The sequence below is a fragment of the Argentina silus genome (assembly GCF_951799395.1).
Source record: "Argentina silus genome assembly, chromosome: 13".
Taxonomy (NCBI): domain Eukaryota; kingdom Metazoa; phylum Chordata; class Actinopteri; order Argentiniformes; family Argentinidae; genus Argentina; species Argentina silus.
In genome coordinates this window covers 10,265,161-10,278,430 of record NC_139667.1, presented here as the reverse complement: position 1 = coordinate 10,278,430, position 13,270 = coordinate 10,265,161, and the positions used below count along the sequence as shown (strand labels likewise).

The window sequence follows — 13,270 nt, the reverse complement described above, 5'->3', positions numbered from 1 at the left end:
CCAATCAAAACAAAGGTTGGGATCGAGAGGGGCGTTGCACATTCGATCCCGCCATCAGCCAAAACATCCAGGTAGGGGAGCAGACAGTGACACACACCTTATCATTTCTGACCCTCAATGACTTTATAGTCACCGATAAGGTATTTCTTTTTTATTATTATTATTATTAAAAGAGCATCAACATATACATGACAGACAGAAAACCTAAGTAGCAAAACCCACTGTTAATGGATGGCTGAATAATGGATGCTGAAATCAGAGTCACACTTCATGTTATTATCATCATTCAAAATGCATTGCGAAAATCGTACACATAGAATAACAACCTACATTACGGTAATTACTATGTAATTACATTACAGTACACAATGCAATAAAGAATATGAAATGACATTTTAAAAGAATAATATAGAAGATACAAAAGTAAATCTAATATACACATTGCTTGAGCTCTACATTTGTTTAACATTGTACATTGCCTTCACTTTACATTCTTCTTCAAATGATTTGTTGTGTATCTGTCTTGTGACAACCCGATAATGAACATTGAAATGGAAGTCTGTGTATTTAGAATTGACAGCGTTTCTCAGTAGGCTCTCAGTATCATTAACATGACATTTTTGGTCCTCAATGTCTCTTGATCTGCTCTGCCTCTACCTGAGTCAGGTTTGTACACAAGCCAGTTCTTGAGGGATTCAACTGTTGTCCAACAACAACAAAACAAGTTGTTGAGTTTAGGGGGTTTGGGGGGGCTTATATTCTGTCCTGTCTGTCTGTCTTAGTAGGGCTGCTCTTGGTACTGCCTCTCTGTGGCAGTGAAGAAGTCCTCCAGAACACTCCTCAGGTACTCAAAGGTGGGCCGGTTCTCTGGGCTCTCTGTCCAGCACAGCTTCATGATGTTGTACAGACTCTCGGGGCAGTCCTCGGGCTGGGGCATACGGTAGCCACGCTCCAGGTTCTGGATGACCTCCGGGTTACTCATGCCTGACAGAAGGAAGAAACAACAAATAGGGATATGTAGTCTTGCAAATGATTAAGTCCCTCATAATATGCAATATGAGTGTGATTTGATTGTACAGTAGTGTTTTTGTTGACAGCTCTTTTCAAATGTAGTACATGTCAGTGCTAATTGGATACAGAGAATGTGTAAGGCAAATTGATATGCTTTGAATAAATATATATATTGAGGGATTTATGAAAATACCTGGATATGGGATACGTCCATATGTCACTATCTCTGTCAGCAGGATTCCAAAAGACCACACATCTGACTTGATGGAGAAGGTACCATAGTTTATGGCTTCAGGGGCAGTCCACTTGATGGGGAACTTAGCACCTGATAAGAAGGAGGGAAATAGTAGGTTTACTTTTTTCTTATGGTGATATAAAAGGAACAATAATGGCTGCAGCCTAAAGTTATGTGATATTACCCTCTCTGGCTGTGTACTCGTTGTCCTCGATGAGCCGTGCGAGTCCAAAGTCAGCGATCTTACAGATGAGTTCGGCATTCACGAGGATGTTGGCAGCTCGCAGGTCCCGATGGATGTAATTCTTCTGTTCAATAAAGGCCATTCCCTCAGCCACCTACAGGGGGCAGTACATGATAAGGGATCAATTGTACTCTCTCTCTCTCTTTCTCCCTCGCTTTCTCTCTCTTGGTCTGTGTATATGTTGTGTGTGTGTGTGTGTGCGCTCACACGCATGTGTTGTGTGTGTGTGTATGTCTGTGTGTGTCTGTGTGTGTGCGTGCGTGCGAGTGTGTGTGTGCATGCATGCATGCATGCATGCATGTGTGTGTGTGTGTGTGTGTGTGCGTGCGTGCGTACATGCATGCGTGCGTGTGTGTGTGTGTGTGTTAGAAACAGACAGAGGGAGATTCCTGAAACAGGGTGGCTCCCCCTTCCCCAGGTCAGATCTTTGCTCTTCACTTGTGTGCTCCACCCAGTTTTCACTGGCAGACTATGAGGGCATACCTCCGAAAGGTCAGCTCTCTTTCCGGACACTAATGGCCTAGCTATGCTGTCAAAGTCTCATTCTGTTTCTGTTCTCCTCTGTTGTGGTGTGTAAAGTGTAATTCAGACTGAACAAAATTTGATGAAATCGATTTTTATCAGAGAGAGTGAATGTGATTGACCAGATATGATTCATTTCTTGCATGAGAAAGACGCTTAACATTCTGAAGCAGATCTGGGAGGTAGGCAGCTATCTCAGATGAATGTACTTCAGTGGTAGGAATGAGTGTGTTCTATGAAACAGTCATCCTTTTTGGATGTACAGACTGTGTGTGTGTGTTTGGGTGCGTGCGGCAATGGTGCACATTTCAAATGTAAGAATCTCACATGTAGACATCATGGGGCCTGGGGCCCTTGTCAGACAACTGAGAGTTGCGTATGTAGTATGAACTTCACCTCACCATCACACACCATGCTGAACTAGAATGCTCAAATATGTCTCTGTTTCACTCACTGGCTGCAGGGGTCATGTTGTGTTTCACTCTCAGAGCAAACACAGTCACACAGTCTTCAACGGGAAGAGACAACTGTTGTGGTGGTTGGTACCCCTCTACTCTCACATTCAGATGATGTGAAGTCGAGTTCCTGTTTCTCAGCAGAATGAGACTCCACACAGTCTCCACTGTTGGGGCGAGAATTATCTCTGTACAGGACTCATTTGAATTCGAAATCCAATCACATGATGGTTAGGATTACATCTGCGATGCTGAATGGCGTCAGTGTTCTGGAACGTTCTCCTCCGTAATACTTTCACAGAGTGTCTACAGTGCGGTCTCTTCGTCTCTTGTCAGGGTAGGCTGTGGCTATCGTGACCCTTTCCCAGTAACATGTTGGACCTCAAACCCCATTATACCTGGTTGTGTCTTTATTCCCATCAATTACTCTAAGTGGTATAATCTAAGCATAACATTTCATTAGTAGAGTAGAATAATTAGATGTTTGTGTAATTACATGTTCCCAATGATGTTCCTTGTGGACCTTAACGGGTCCTAACCCTATCTTTGGTAGTCAAAAAACACACAAGTAATGCTTTTCCTCCTTCCATTGCAATAGATAACAACAAATCAACTTTTAGGATCTTATGGCGCTTGGGGCATGTGCACGTCTGACTGTTGGATTGTATCACACAAACTATCATGAACTACATGTTTCTGTGATGACAGGGTAGTATGAGTGTAGTGTACTCATATACACTATGAGTGTCATATATGTGTTGACATGCATGTAACATTGCACCATGTGTGTGAAGCACCTTAAGATGTGTCTTGGTGGTGACAGAGTTGTATTTGTGTAGACACATGTTGTTTATTAAACCCCTCTTTTTACAAACAGGTCCCCATTGTTTCTGAGATGATGGCTGAGTGTAAGTCTTATACTAACAAGAGCTGGTTTCCTGTCTATATGTATAAGGATCATGCTGAGTTTATGCTGAGAAAATAGAAAGAGAGAGAGAGAGAGAGAGAGAGAGAGAGAGAGAGAGAGAGAGAGAGAGAGAGAGAGAGAATATGGAATAGAGACCGAGAACAATGTAAGAGATCCAGTGAGACACTAACAGTAGGGTAGTAGTTACCTGAGCTGCCATGTCTATAAGGGTGCTGATGGGTAAACTGCCTCCCTCGGGTGTTTTGAGGAAGTCCACCAAGCTGCCTGTCAGAACATGAGATGAAGCTTTTAGAATGACATATCCATTCAGGTCTGCATTAAATAAACAGCTGCTGTCCAAAATAAACCACAGTGTAATTACTTCAGAATGAATTGTCACATTTGTAAACAAATGTCTGAGCACATCTTACCATGTAAATGAATGTAATGTTAATGTTCATATTTTTTACAATACCAAGAATGTCATAGAAACATTGTATTTAGTGAGTTTCTTTGTTAGGGAGACTACTGACATTCTCCTCAGTAAAACTCCACTGAAAGATACATCTCAGACACAAATAGCTGATGTCGGACCAGAATAGATGTTTAAGTAGGAACATAACATCGTCAGGAAGTGCGTTGAGCATCAGTCAAGGTGATACATGGCCTCTCCAGACAGGCCAGGTCTTGTCCGTCTCTACATTGTGTTTGATGGAGACAGAACAATACCACAGGACCTCTGCCAGCTCGCTAAGTCCGACAGCAGGAAATGCCTTAAGAAAAGAGGAACGACCGCGCCAGGAAAGAGGGTCAGCGGACTCCTGTACTTCAGTCCAAACAGAGCCCTTTGATCTCTGCGAGCCAAAGGAATGGTTACGGTGTAAAGTCAAGGTTGCTGGGGGCGGTTGGGTGCCACGCCTGTTCTTTTACTCATATTGTTATTGAATGATAAAAACGAGGGACAAATTCAAACCTTCCTTTCTATTGACAGAGGCAACAATTGTGTCTGTGCACACGTGGACCTCAAACAAAGAAATCGCTCATGTTGAGCCAGTGTTGGTGCTCTCTACAGGCCTCTCATAGAGGACCATATACAAAGGCCCTCCATTCACTGGCTGCTAGCCCTTCAGTACTGAAGCTGTTGTTGTTGCACCAGTGACAGCATCTCTCAACGTGCTTTGTTATTGTCCCTCCCAATGTAAAGGTCCGAAAAAGACAGCATCCTTTGAGAGTGAAGTGAAATAGATATTGGATGACATTCAACTGACATGCAGTTGACATTGTCACAGGTTGCAAACCACATACCTTTGTAGAGAGAACGCCACCCTATTGTATTCTACTAAGAAGTTAGAGTTGAAATGCTACCACTCTGTGTGCACTTGTAACCATGGTGACATTTTTATTGGTCTGACTTCTGTTTTGCTACCCTTTACAGGCTGTCTCCCTCTCTCTGTTGTGTGAAATAGGTAAATGGGGAGCAGCCAGTAACTGGTGTCTGAAAGGCCTGGTCTGGCTCAGGAGGCTGAGTTGCAGTCTGGCTTGGGGGCTTGGGGGGTTGGGGGGTACTGTGTTGTAGTCTGCCTGTGGGTCTGTGTTGTAATCTGGCTCTGGATGTTTTGACACTGGAATGTGGCCATGTCCCCATGGGGGTCCACAGGACCATCTCTCACTGAACAATGAGACGGTGAATCAACTTCTATTTGACACCCAACTTTCCAGCCAAGACGGACTTCCCTTTGGTGTGTCGACATCAGAGGCCCATCAGGAAAAACAAGTGAAAGTTCATGTTTGCTTTTAAATATTTCGCCCAGACCAGCAAGTCAACAGGGTCATCGAGAGAGGCTGAAAATAGCATTGAAGAGGGTTGTCCACTCAAATAGAGTGAGATGCTTGGAAAGACTAGGTTATTAGCTTATGCTGCATTTCTGATACTCACACACTTTATCTAAAGTACGTTTCATAGGATGACCGATGGTTCATCTAGTGGAAATCATATTTATAGCAAACACAATACAAGTGTGACATAAAAGACCTGCAATCAAGAAGTGTTTGTATAACTAAGCAGAGTCACTGGCATGCCTTTGAAAGGAATATGACTCATTAATATCAGAAACACAGGCAGCCGGTTAACACCCCAGCTCCAGTCCTTTGTCATGGACAGCATGCATCCCGATAACAGTTCAACATGTTTAATCATGAACACCGATGATGTTATGTCCCTTGCTAAAAACACCTCTCCTCTTTGTGTACTCCAGGTGTTTTGGCAGAGCCTTGATGACTCGCCCTGTGTTGTTCAGTATTGAGGGCAGAGGTTGACAGAGTCATGGATGCAGACAGGCACAGACATACATTAGGCTTGCTGGGCAACTCTCAGAATAGAATGTAACTGAACAGGGGTGAGTTCCAGGAAAGGTCTGTAAGCCTACAATGGATTTCTTGGGAAGGAAGCTTTTGGAGAAACTCAGTCCCTGAATAGGCCTGACTAGAAATGAGTAGATTGCCCATCTATAGATAGTTCAAAAGAAAGCATTGGCCACACCGAAGGTAAAACCAGCCTAAAGGCCCACCTACCATTCTCCATGTACTCTGTGATGATGTAGATGGGCTCCGAGGTCACTACGGCAAAGAGGCGCACCAGGCAGGGGTGCTGCAGGGCCTTCATTAGGTTGGCCTCGTCCAGGAAGGCAGCGATGGACATGGTCCCCACCTTCAGGTTCTTAATGGCCACCTTCCTGTCGTTCAGGTACAGACCTGGAACACAGAGGGAGGCGGTTGGTTGGATAACCCTAACCCAAACCCTAACCCTAACTGGTACTACTTTTATTACCACTCCCGATCGGTCACAAGTAGTCATGTTACACAAACACAGTCATGGTGAGAATCAACTTCATTTATTTCTGAAAGCATTCATTTCTACCTTTATCTACAGTGGAAATCAAATCCTTTTTCTTTTTTTTTACAATCTTTTAATCTTGCACAAATAAACATTCAATGTCAAGCAACAATCAGCCACATCATGTGGGTGTATTCAGGCACTGCTGTTTGGCCAGGAAGGAGAAACAAATATGTTGCCAAGATCGTATGCAGCAGGAAGTTGTTAATACAAACTAGCTATTGAAATAGCATTGAAAATCCCATGGAGGGTTATTTTTAACCCTGATACAGAGGGTTGTTCTGAATGTGTTTGCGCTTTGTGCTCTCGAATGGAGATGGACAATAGGGAAAACACCCCCTTCGCAGAAAAACAAGTGGGAAGGCATCCGATTACACCAGCAACACATTCTCATCATCAAAACACTGAGTCTTCATGTTTTATGCTTCAATCCATGATCACAATGGGAGGCCATGATTAATATTGTATTATAGAATATAGAATTAACTAATACGTCTCCTACTGAGAGACTAAAAGCCTCTGGTGTGTGTGGTTTGAGCTTTCGCGTAGCACATTTCCATTTATGGCATTTAGCAGACGCCTTTATCCAAAGCGACTTACAACAAATACATTTGTTTAAGTAAGTGAATCATCTATCCATCAGTCATCATAATAGGGCACATACATATGCTAACGTGTCTTGCATAACACAACTGTAGTAATACCTAACATTAATCCTAGACGGCCCTACCAGCTCAAACAAGCCGTACAGTCATGGCAGTGTTGGGGAAATTACACACAGCGCAGAAAAGCCACAGTAAAGCTGCTCTGGCAGAGAGCAAGGCAGGCCCAAAGCCAGATTGAGCAACTGGTTCCTCTAAATCTAGGGCATATGTATGCAAACTAGCACAAGCATTGGAATCTGACTGTAATCTGACAATTTCAACCACTGTGGGTGTTTCGGACCTGAACTTAACCAACTGTGTGGATCTGAATCTAATGTGGGATGTGGTAGAACGGGAGATTCACAGCTTGAAAGTGCACCTGAAAAATCTGCAGGAATTGTGTGATGCAATCATGTCATCATAGACCAGAATCTCAAAGGAATGTTCTTGTGGAATCAATGCCACGAAGAATTGAGGCTGTTCTGAGAGCAAAGGGAGGCCCTACCCAGTATTAGTATAGTGTTCCTAATAAAGTGTTTGGTGAGTGTATATTCACCCTTCACTCACTCAGGGGTCTTCAGTCTCTGACTCGAGCGCACATATGCATGCACGCACCCTTCACACGTCCCACACCCCAGCCCCCCCTCCTCACACACTCACCCATCCAGACCTCTCCAAACTGCCCGGCTCCGAGCCTGCGCTCCAGTTTGAGAGACTCGCGGGGTATCTCCCACTCGTCCTGCCACCAGGGCTTCTGGGGGACCACCGACTGGCACGGTTTCACCAGCCTGGTGCACAGGCCATCCGCCTCCCCTGCAGCCACACAGCCAGGGTCAAGGTTCAAGGCATGAGGTCACATCACATGGTTGAATCGTTTCATACGTAAGCAATGTTGGATAGATTTATCATTTCTTTTTAACCGGTACTGTACAAGGCAGTTATAAGCACATACGTGAATGGTGCTGGACCAGCTCTTTCAGGGAGGCGAAGGATATCTTGGCGGTGATGTAGAAGCCGCCACTATCCATGTTACGGATCCTGTAGTGCTTGACAATGTCTCCCTGTGTGTGGTCCAAGTCCCTCACCGATAAGGAGACAGAGCCTGGAACACAGAGCACAACACAAATATTGAACACTCTCATCAGTGCATGCCTATCTGTTGACTTAAAGACACCATGCAGGATTGCGCCCTCTTTTCACTGCGATGGGAATTGTGAATATTGTCTCCTCTCTCCCTCCCCTTGCTCAATGCAAACTACTTCTAACTGAAACAATGAATCTGTCAATCATTTTCATATGTTTATCCAGCGGAATGTCTTAGTTACATGAACCTTGAAACTAGCCAAGGACCTGTGTGGTTGAAATGCAGTCGTTCTATAGTTTGGAAATGGTTACGGAAACATGAACACGGAAATGAGCCAGCCAGGGGAGACACTCACATTCACTAAACCTGAAGTTTCAAACAAATCCCCTCATTCCCCAAACAAAACTCAAGACAAGACAAGGCTGTAATGTCAAACAGGACATTTACTAGGAAAAAGTCATCAGAATACATGTTACAAATTTATGCAATGTACTTTAGGTTGGCTTTCAACACTGAGAAATGTTTGCAGCTCCCAGGCACTACAGTAGGTAGCCAACGAGCCACACACACAAGTAGTCGCAGGTTACACAGCCACAGCAAGTGGTAGGCGCCCAGAAACATCCCGAACAATTTTGTAAAGTATGGCGATTTTAAGGACATTTTCAAGGGGAAAAAGCTACCTATTGCACCTTTACGGGGAATTCAGGAGCAGTCACACCGATGAATTGACATCTAACTGTTGATCATTTCATTATCGTGCTGTCATCGATGGGAGTAAATGAGATGGAAGAAGAATGATCTTGAACGTTCTACCTGGTTGGGTTTCGCTTTCCCTGATCATGTAGGAACCCTGTGTGTTTCCTGGAGCCAGCAGGAGCCTCATGGCGTCGTTTCTGGAGAGGTTCTTGAAGAACCATCTGTAGCGAGAGGGGCACAGACCACAGAGCTTCAAACACAACCACATCCCTTACTTCAGCTCACTTCAGGGGCGTAGAATAGTATTGAATATGAGATAATGTTGAGATTGAGTGGAGCGATGTTGAGTGGCATACGGGTGTGTGTTTCCTGTGTGACTTACGGCTCAGTCTCCATGGTGTTCAGGCTGGCTATGAAGTTGTGTGGGATGTAGCCCCTCTGGCCTGTGATGAGAGACTCAGCCATGTACCACTCTGGGTCATCCCTGAAGAAGAGAAAACAACACTTACATGTATCTGTAGATGTAGGATACATGTGCTACTAAACACATACTACACTTCCTCATACTTGCTACGTAAGCACTGGCAATACAGCATTCAGTCAACCAACACACATGAACTAACATCGCAATTCATGTTTGATTTTCGGTAACAAATGTCATCCCAGAGGACTGTTTTAGAGGACTGAGGGGAGGGTCTTTGTTTGCTTACCCGCAAGGGAAACCAAAGGAGAGGAATGTTTTCTTTTGATATGCACATATCTCAACATAAATACATCAACACTACACATCTCCCACTGTTATTGCATGGATTTTCACCACAGCCTCATATTTGGATAATTCACATGCATCATAATTTCCATATTGGCACTACGTAGAGAGCCTCTCTTCACCATTCTGACGACCGCAGTAATGTCAATGATTTTCCCCACACCCCACCCATGTTCTTACTTATTGAGAATCTTCATCTTGTCCCCCTTCTCAAAGCCCAGGTCATCGCTGTGGTTGGGCACATAGCTGTATATGCCCACCACCAGGTTATCTGGAACACACAGCAAGGAGAGATGAGGAAAACATCAACAGCACTCATCCGTTATCTACAACAGGAAGACTGAAACCATGTTCATACTTGTACTCATTACCACATCACACCAACATCTAGGAATTTACCTGGTAGAGGGGAGGAGGGAGGGGTAAGATGTGAGGGGTACAGGATCAGTTGATCAGTGTACTGGTGGAAGAAAAGAGCAGTGAGTAGAAAATAGTACTGAAACATGAATAAAACTGAAACAGTGTTGGAAGTGAAATCGTGAAGTCGTTTTGTTTAAATAAAAACATTTGTATTGTATGATTTACGGCATGTATATCTCAGTTTGTGATAGAGGACAAACTTGTGGTTGTGGTTTCAATGAAAAAAAACTAGCAAAGGAAACATTTATTGTTTGTCTCACACGTGATAACACATTTCACTTAATATTAAAACTCCTATTCTGTAAGTCCCTTCAAAAACCAAGAGAAGAGTAACTTCATAAAACCTTGTTTTGTGCAGACTAAGTGACCCGCAGCACTGTGGCATTCACATGTGTTATTCTCCTCTAGTTCTAATCTAATAGGACATCTAAGTCATAGAGAGGAAGTGTACAGAACACTTTGTGAATAGTTACAGTTCCAATTAATTAAACATACAAAAGCCAACTTCCCCTCAAATTGTGTAAGTTACGAATTCCCAAACACACAGACTTGCATAACACCCTGTTCAGGCAGACCAAGGTCACATACTGTACTGTACATACACAAACACAAACACAAACACAAACACAAACGCACGCAGGCTCGCTCTCACCTGATTGTCTGACTGGGGTGGAATCGGGCAGTTGCAGTGCTCACACACTTCATCCAGGTTCTCTATCCAGTCATCATAGTCTGAACTGCAGTTACATCCCATTTTCACTGAAATCTGAAAGTTGAAATCGAATGTTATGAAGTTTAATGTTATGGAAGTGATACAGGAACTAGTACAATTAGCGCGTGACAATGATCAGTTTTGCAGAAATGTGTCTACTTCTAATAGTATGCTAAATGGACACCACTTATTTTGATATACAGCTTAGGGATGGGGCTGGAGAAATTTAACTTTTTCACTCTCAAATTCATAGACAGAGCTATGGCTGCAAGGACCGACCATCCATGAGATCAAAATGAAATGGGAATGTACAGGGCCTCAAGTTTTAGCATGGCTCCCAAGAGACCTTGTGGACACGCTACTTGTATATGACTGCAGAAAACCTATTTTCATAATTATAATGCAGCACTGTACAGACTCACAAATACACTGGTTTGGAAGATTTAAAAAATCCCGGACATCGCATTAAGATCCTACACACTGGCATTGCACTTATACTGTATAGGCCTTGACTTGTAATGGGTGGTGAGGATTTGCACAAGGCCAAGAACTGATCAAAAGAGTGTCGGGAAAATGCTGAGAAATAGAAGAAGAGAGTATTTGAGGAAAATGTCCTAATGACACAACAGACATCACATATTTTCAAAAACAATTGTTGTAATAGGTCATTGGATCAGCAAATGACTCAATGCACCATTATAATTCCTTGACTCTCAGATTTGACTCCTTCAGAGAAAATGAAATTATATTTAAAATCATGCTAATCCTGCCAAAATCTAAATCATGGCCTGCACGTAGGCTGATGAGCCTGGTGTTCTCAGGCCTGCTCAGCTCCTATTGACCCGATCATGTACTGTAGAAGGGTCAGTGGGTTAATCTCAGTGGCCGTCTGTCCCAAGGGTACAAGCTCGTGAGAAAATCTGTTGGGTGGGGAAAAGTCTGACCCCTGGGCGACCGTCCGCCCCTGCGCTGGGACGTCCCACGACGGGGCAGAGGGGGAACAAGGGGGACAGAGGGGGACGGGGGGTCTTCTATTGGTCACATCACTCCTGGCTCTGCTGGTAGGCCTTCACAGAAAGTAATCTAAACAGAGTCAGCATTTTCCATAAAGGGGATGCCTTCTTGGTTTAATTTCTGGATCATAGGCTTACGGTGTCGTTGCCAGTAAGCCTGCAGTTTGCAATACAACACATTTAACGTTGACTTTTTGTATTTTGTTTTGATTAGACATGTATTCACAATGTATGAATTGTAGGTTTTTTATGACGCCTGTTATCATGTACAATGCATGAAGCTGTAAACAAAATGTTTGTGATGGCAGGGAGTGAAGATGGTGTACTTGATGTTTAATAGTCCTGTATGACCCCTCACTGTCTCTCCACACTGTCTGAGTCTTTACCTCTGTTCCACATCATGTTGTCTGAGTCTTTACCTCTGTTCTACATCATGTTGTCTGAGTCTTTACCTCTGTTCCACATCATGTTGTCTGAGTCTTTACCTCTATTCCACATCATGTTGTCTGAGTCTTTACCTCTATTCCACATCATGTTGTCTGAGTCTTTACCTCTGTTCCACATCATGTTGTCTGACAAATATGATATTATATCATAATCAGATTTATCACTCATCTGTAGCAGGAGGAGGCAGAATAGCAGCACCTGTAGACTACCATAAAATGATCAACCCTATCTTATCAGCTGGTTTTATTTTATATATTCATCTCTTCCTGGGAAACATTTCATTGACACAAGATTACCATATAGGGAGAATATGTTTATAAACATCTCCATTCTACACGTCTAAGTGTTGTATTTATGTTTTGAAGAATAAAGTAGATCTGGTAACTCTTTACTTCAAGTCAAGTGCATAATCACTTGTTCTAAGTATGTATGAGCTCTTATGAAGTCTTATTAACAACACGACCCTTTCAGCAATACTATGATTTTGTGTTTTCATTCTGTTTCTGTTATTCCCTATGCTTACTTTTGTTTGTGACCGCACTCTTTAACAGTACAGTACTATTGTACAGTATATAATTGTTTCCAATCTGCCTCAAACTAAAAAACACGTTGTATAAACACTTTGATGATATTGGTTAATAATCCATTATTTTCTTTTTTGTATATCATATTGGACCAGTACAACAAAACATTGAGCTCAGTGTGGTTCAACACGTACCTCATGAGACGTCTCCAATGTGCTTTCCAACAAGGTCTAGAATCTCCAGAATCTTCACTGATCTACTGTCAGAACAAGCTTATCCATGAGTAATAAACCTACCCCTCAGGGAGTATGTATTCTAATAGAAGAAAGTAACAAATAGTTTTTCAAGTGACCCTACGGTATTTCAGTAGAGAAATTAAGAAACAAAGGACTTGTGGAGAGGTTTTCAGTCAGGGGGTTTTGTGTGAGAAGATTTCACTTCAATTCTGTACCTTCAAATGCAACAATTATGATTCACACACACAGACACAGACACACACACACACACACACACACACACACACACACACACACACACACACACACACAAACACACACACACACACACATCTACGCACGCACACACATCTACGCACACACACACACACACACACACACACACACACACACACACACACACACGCACGCACACACCGCCTTGGTGGAGAGATAGCAGCCCAAAGGGCTTCCTGTCG

The 13,270-nt window shown here is 43.1% G+C and overlaps 1 protein-coding gene across 1 annotated transcript; it reads right to left on the bottom strand.

Moving 5' to 3' along the window:
• Positions 1 to 119: 119 nt before the first annotated feature.
• lck (LCK proto-oncogene, Src family tyrosine kinase) lies at positions 120 to 12,951 on the bottom strand. Its single transcript, XM_083683824.1, has 13 exons — positions 12,771 to 12,951; positions 10,533 to 10,646; positions 9,860 to 9,920; positions 9,641 to 9,731; positions 9,074 to 9,175; positions 8,809 to 8,912; positions 7,864 to 8,013; positions 7,572 to 7,724; positions 5,946 to 6,125; positions 3,583 to 3,659; positions 1,431 to 1,584; positions 1,205 to 1,336; positions 120 to 984 (listed from the first exon to the last, which is right to left on the bottom strand). Exons 2-13 carry the CDS (start codon positions 10,632 to 10,634, stop codon positions 779 to 781), a joined length of 1,512 nt encoding a protein of 503 aa, XP_083539950.1. The 5' UTR covers positions 10,635 to 10,646; positions 12,771 to 12,951; the 3' UTR covers positions 120 to 778.
• Between the last annotated feature and the right edge of the window lie 319 nt (positions 12,952 to 13,270).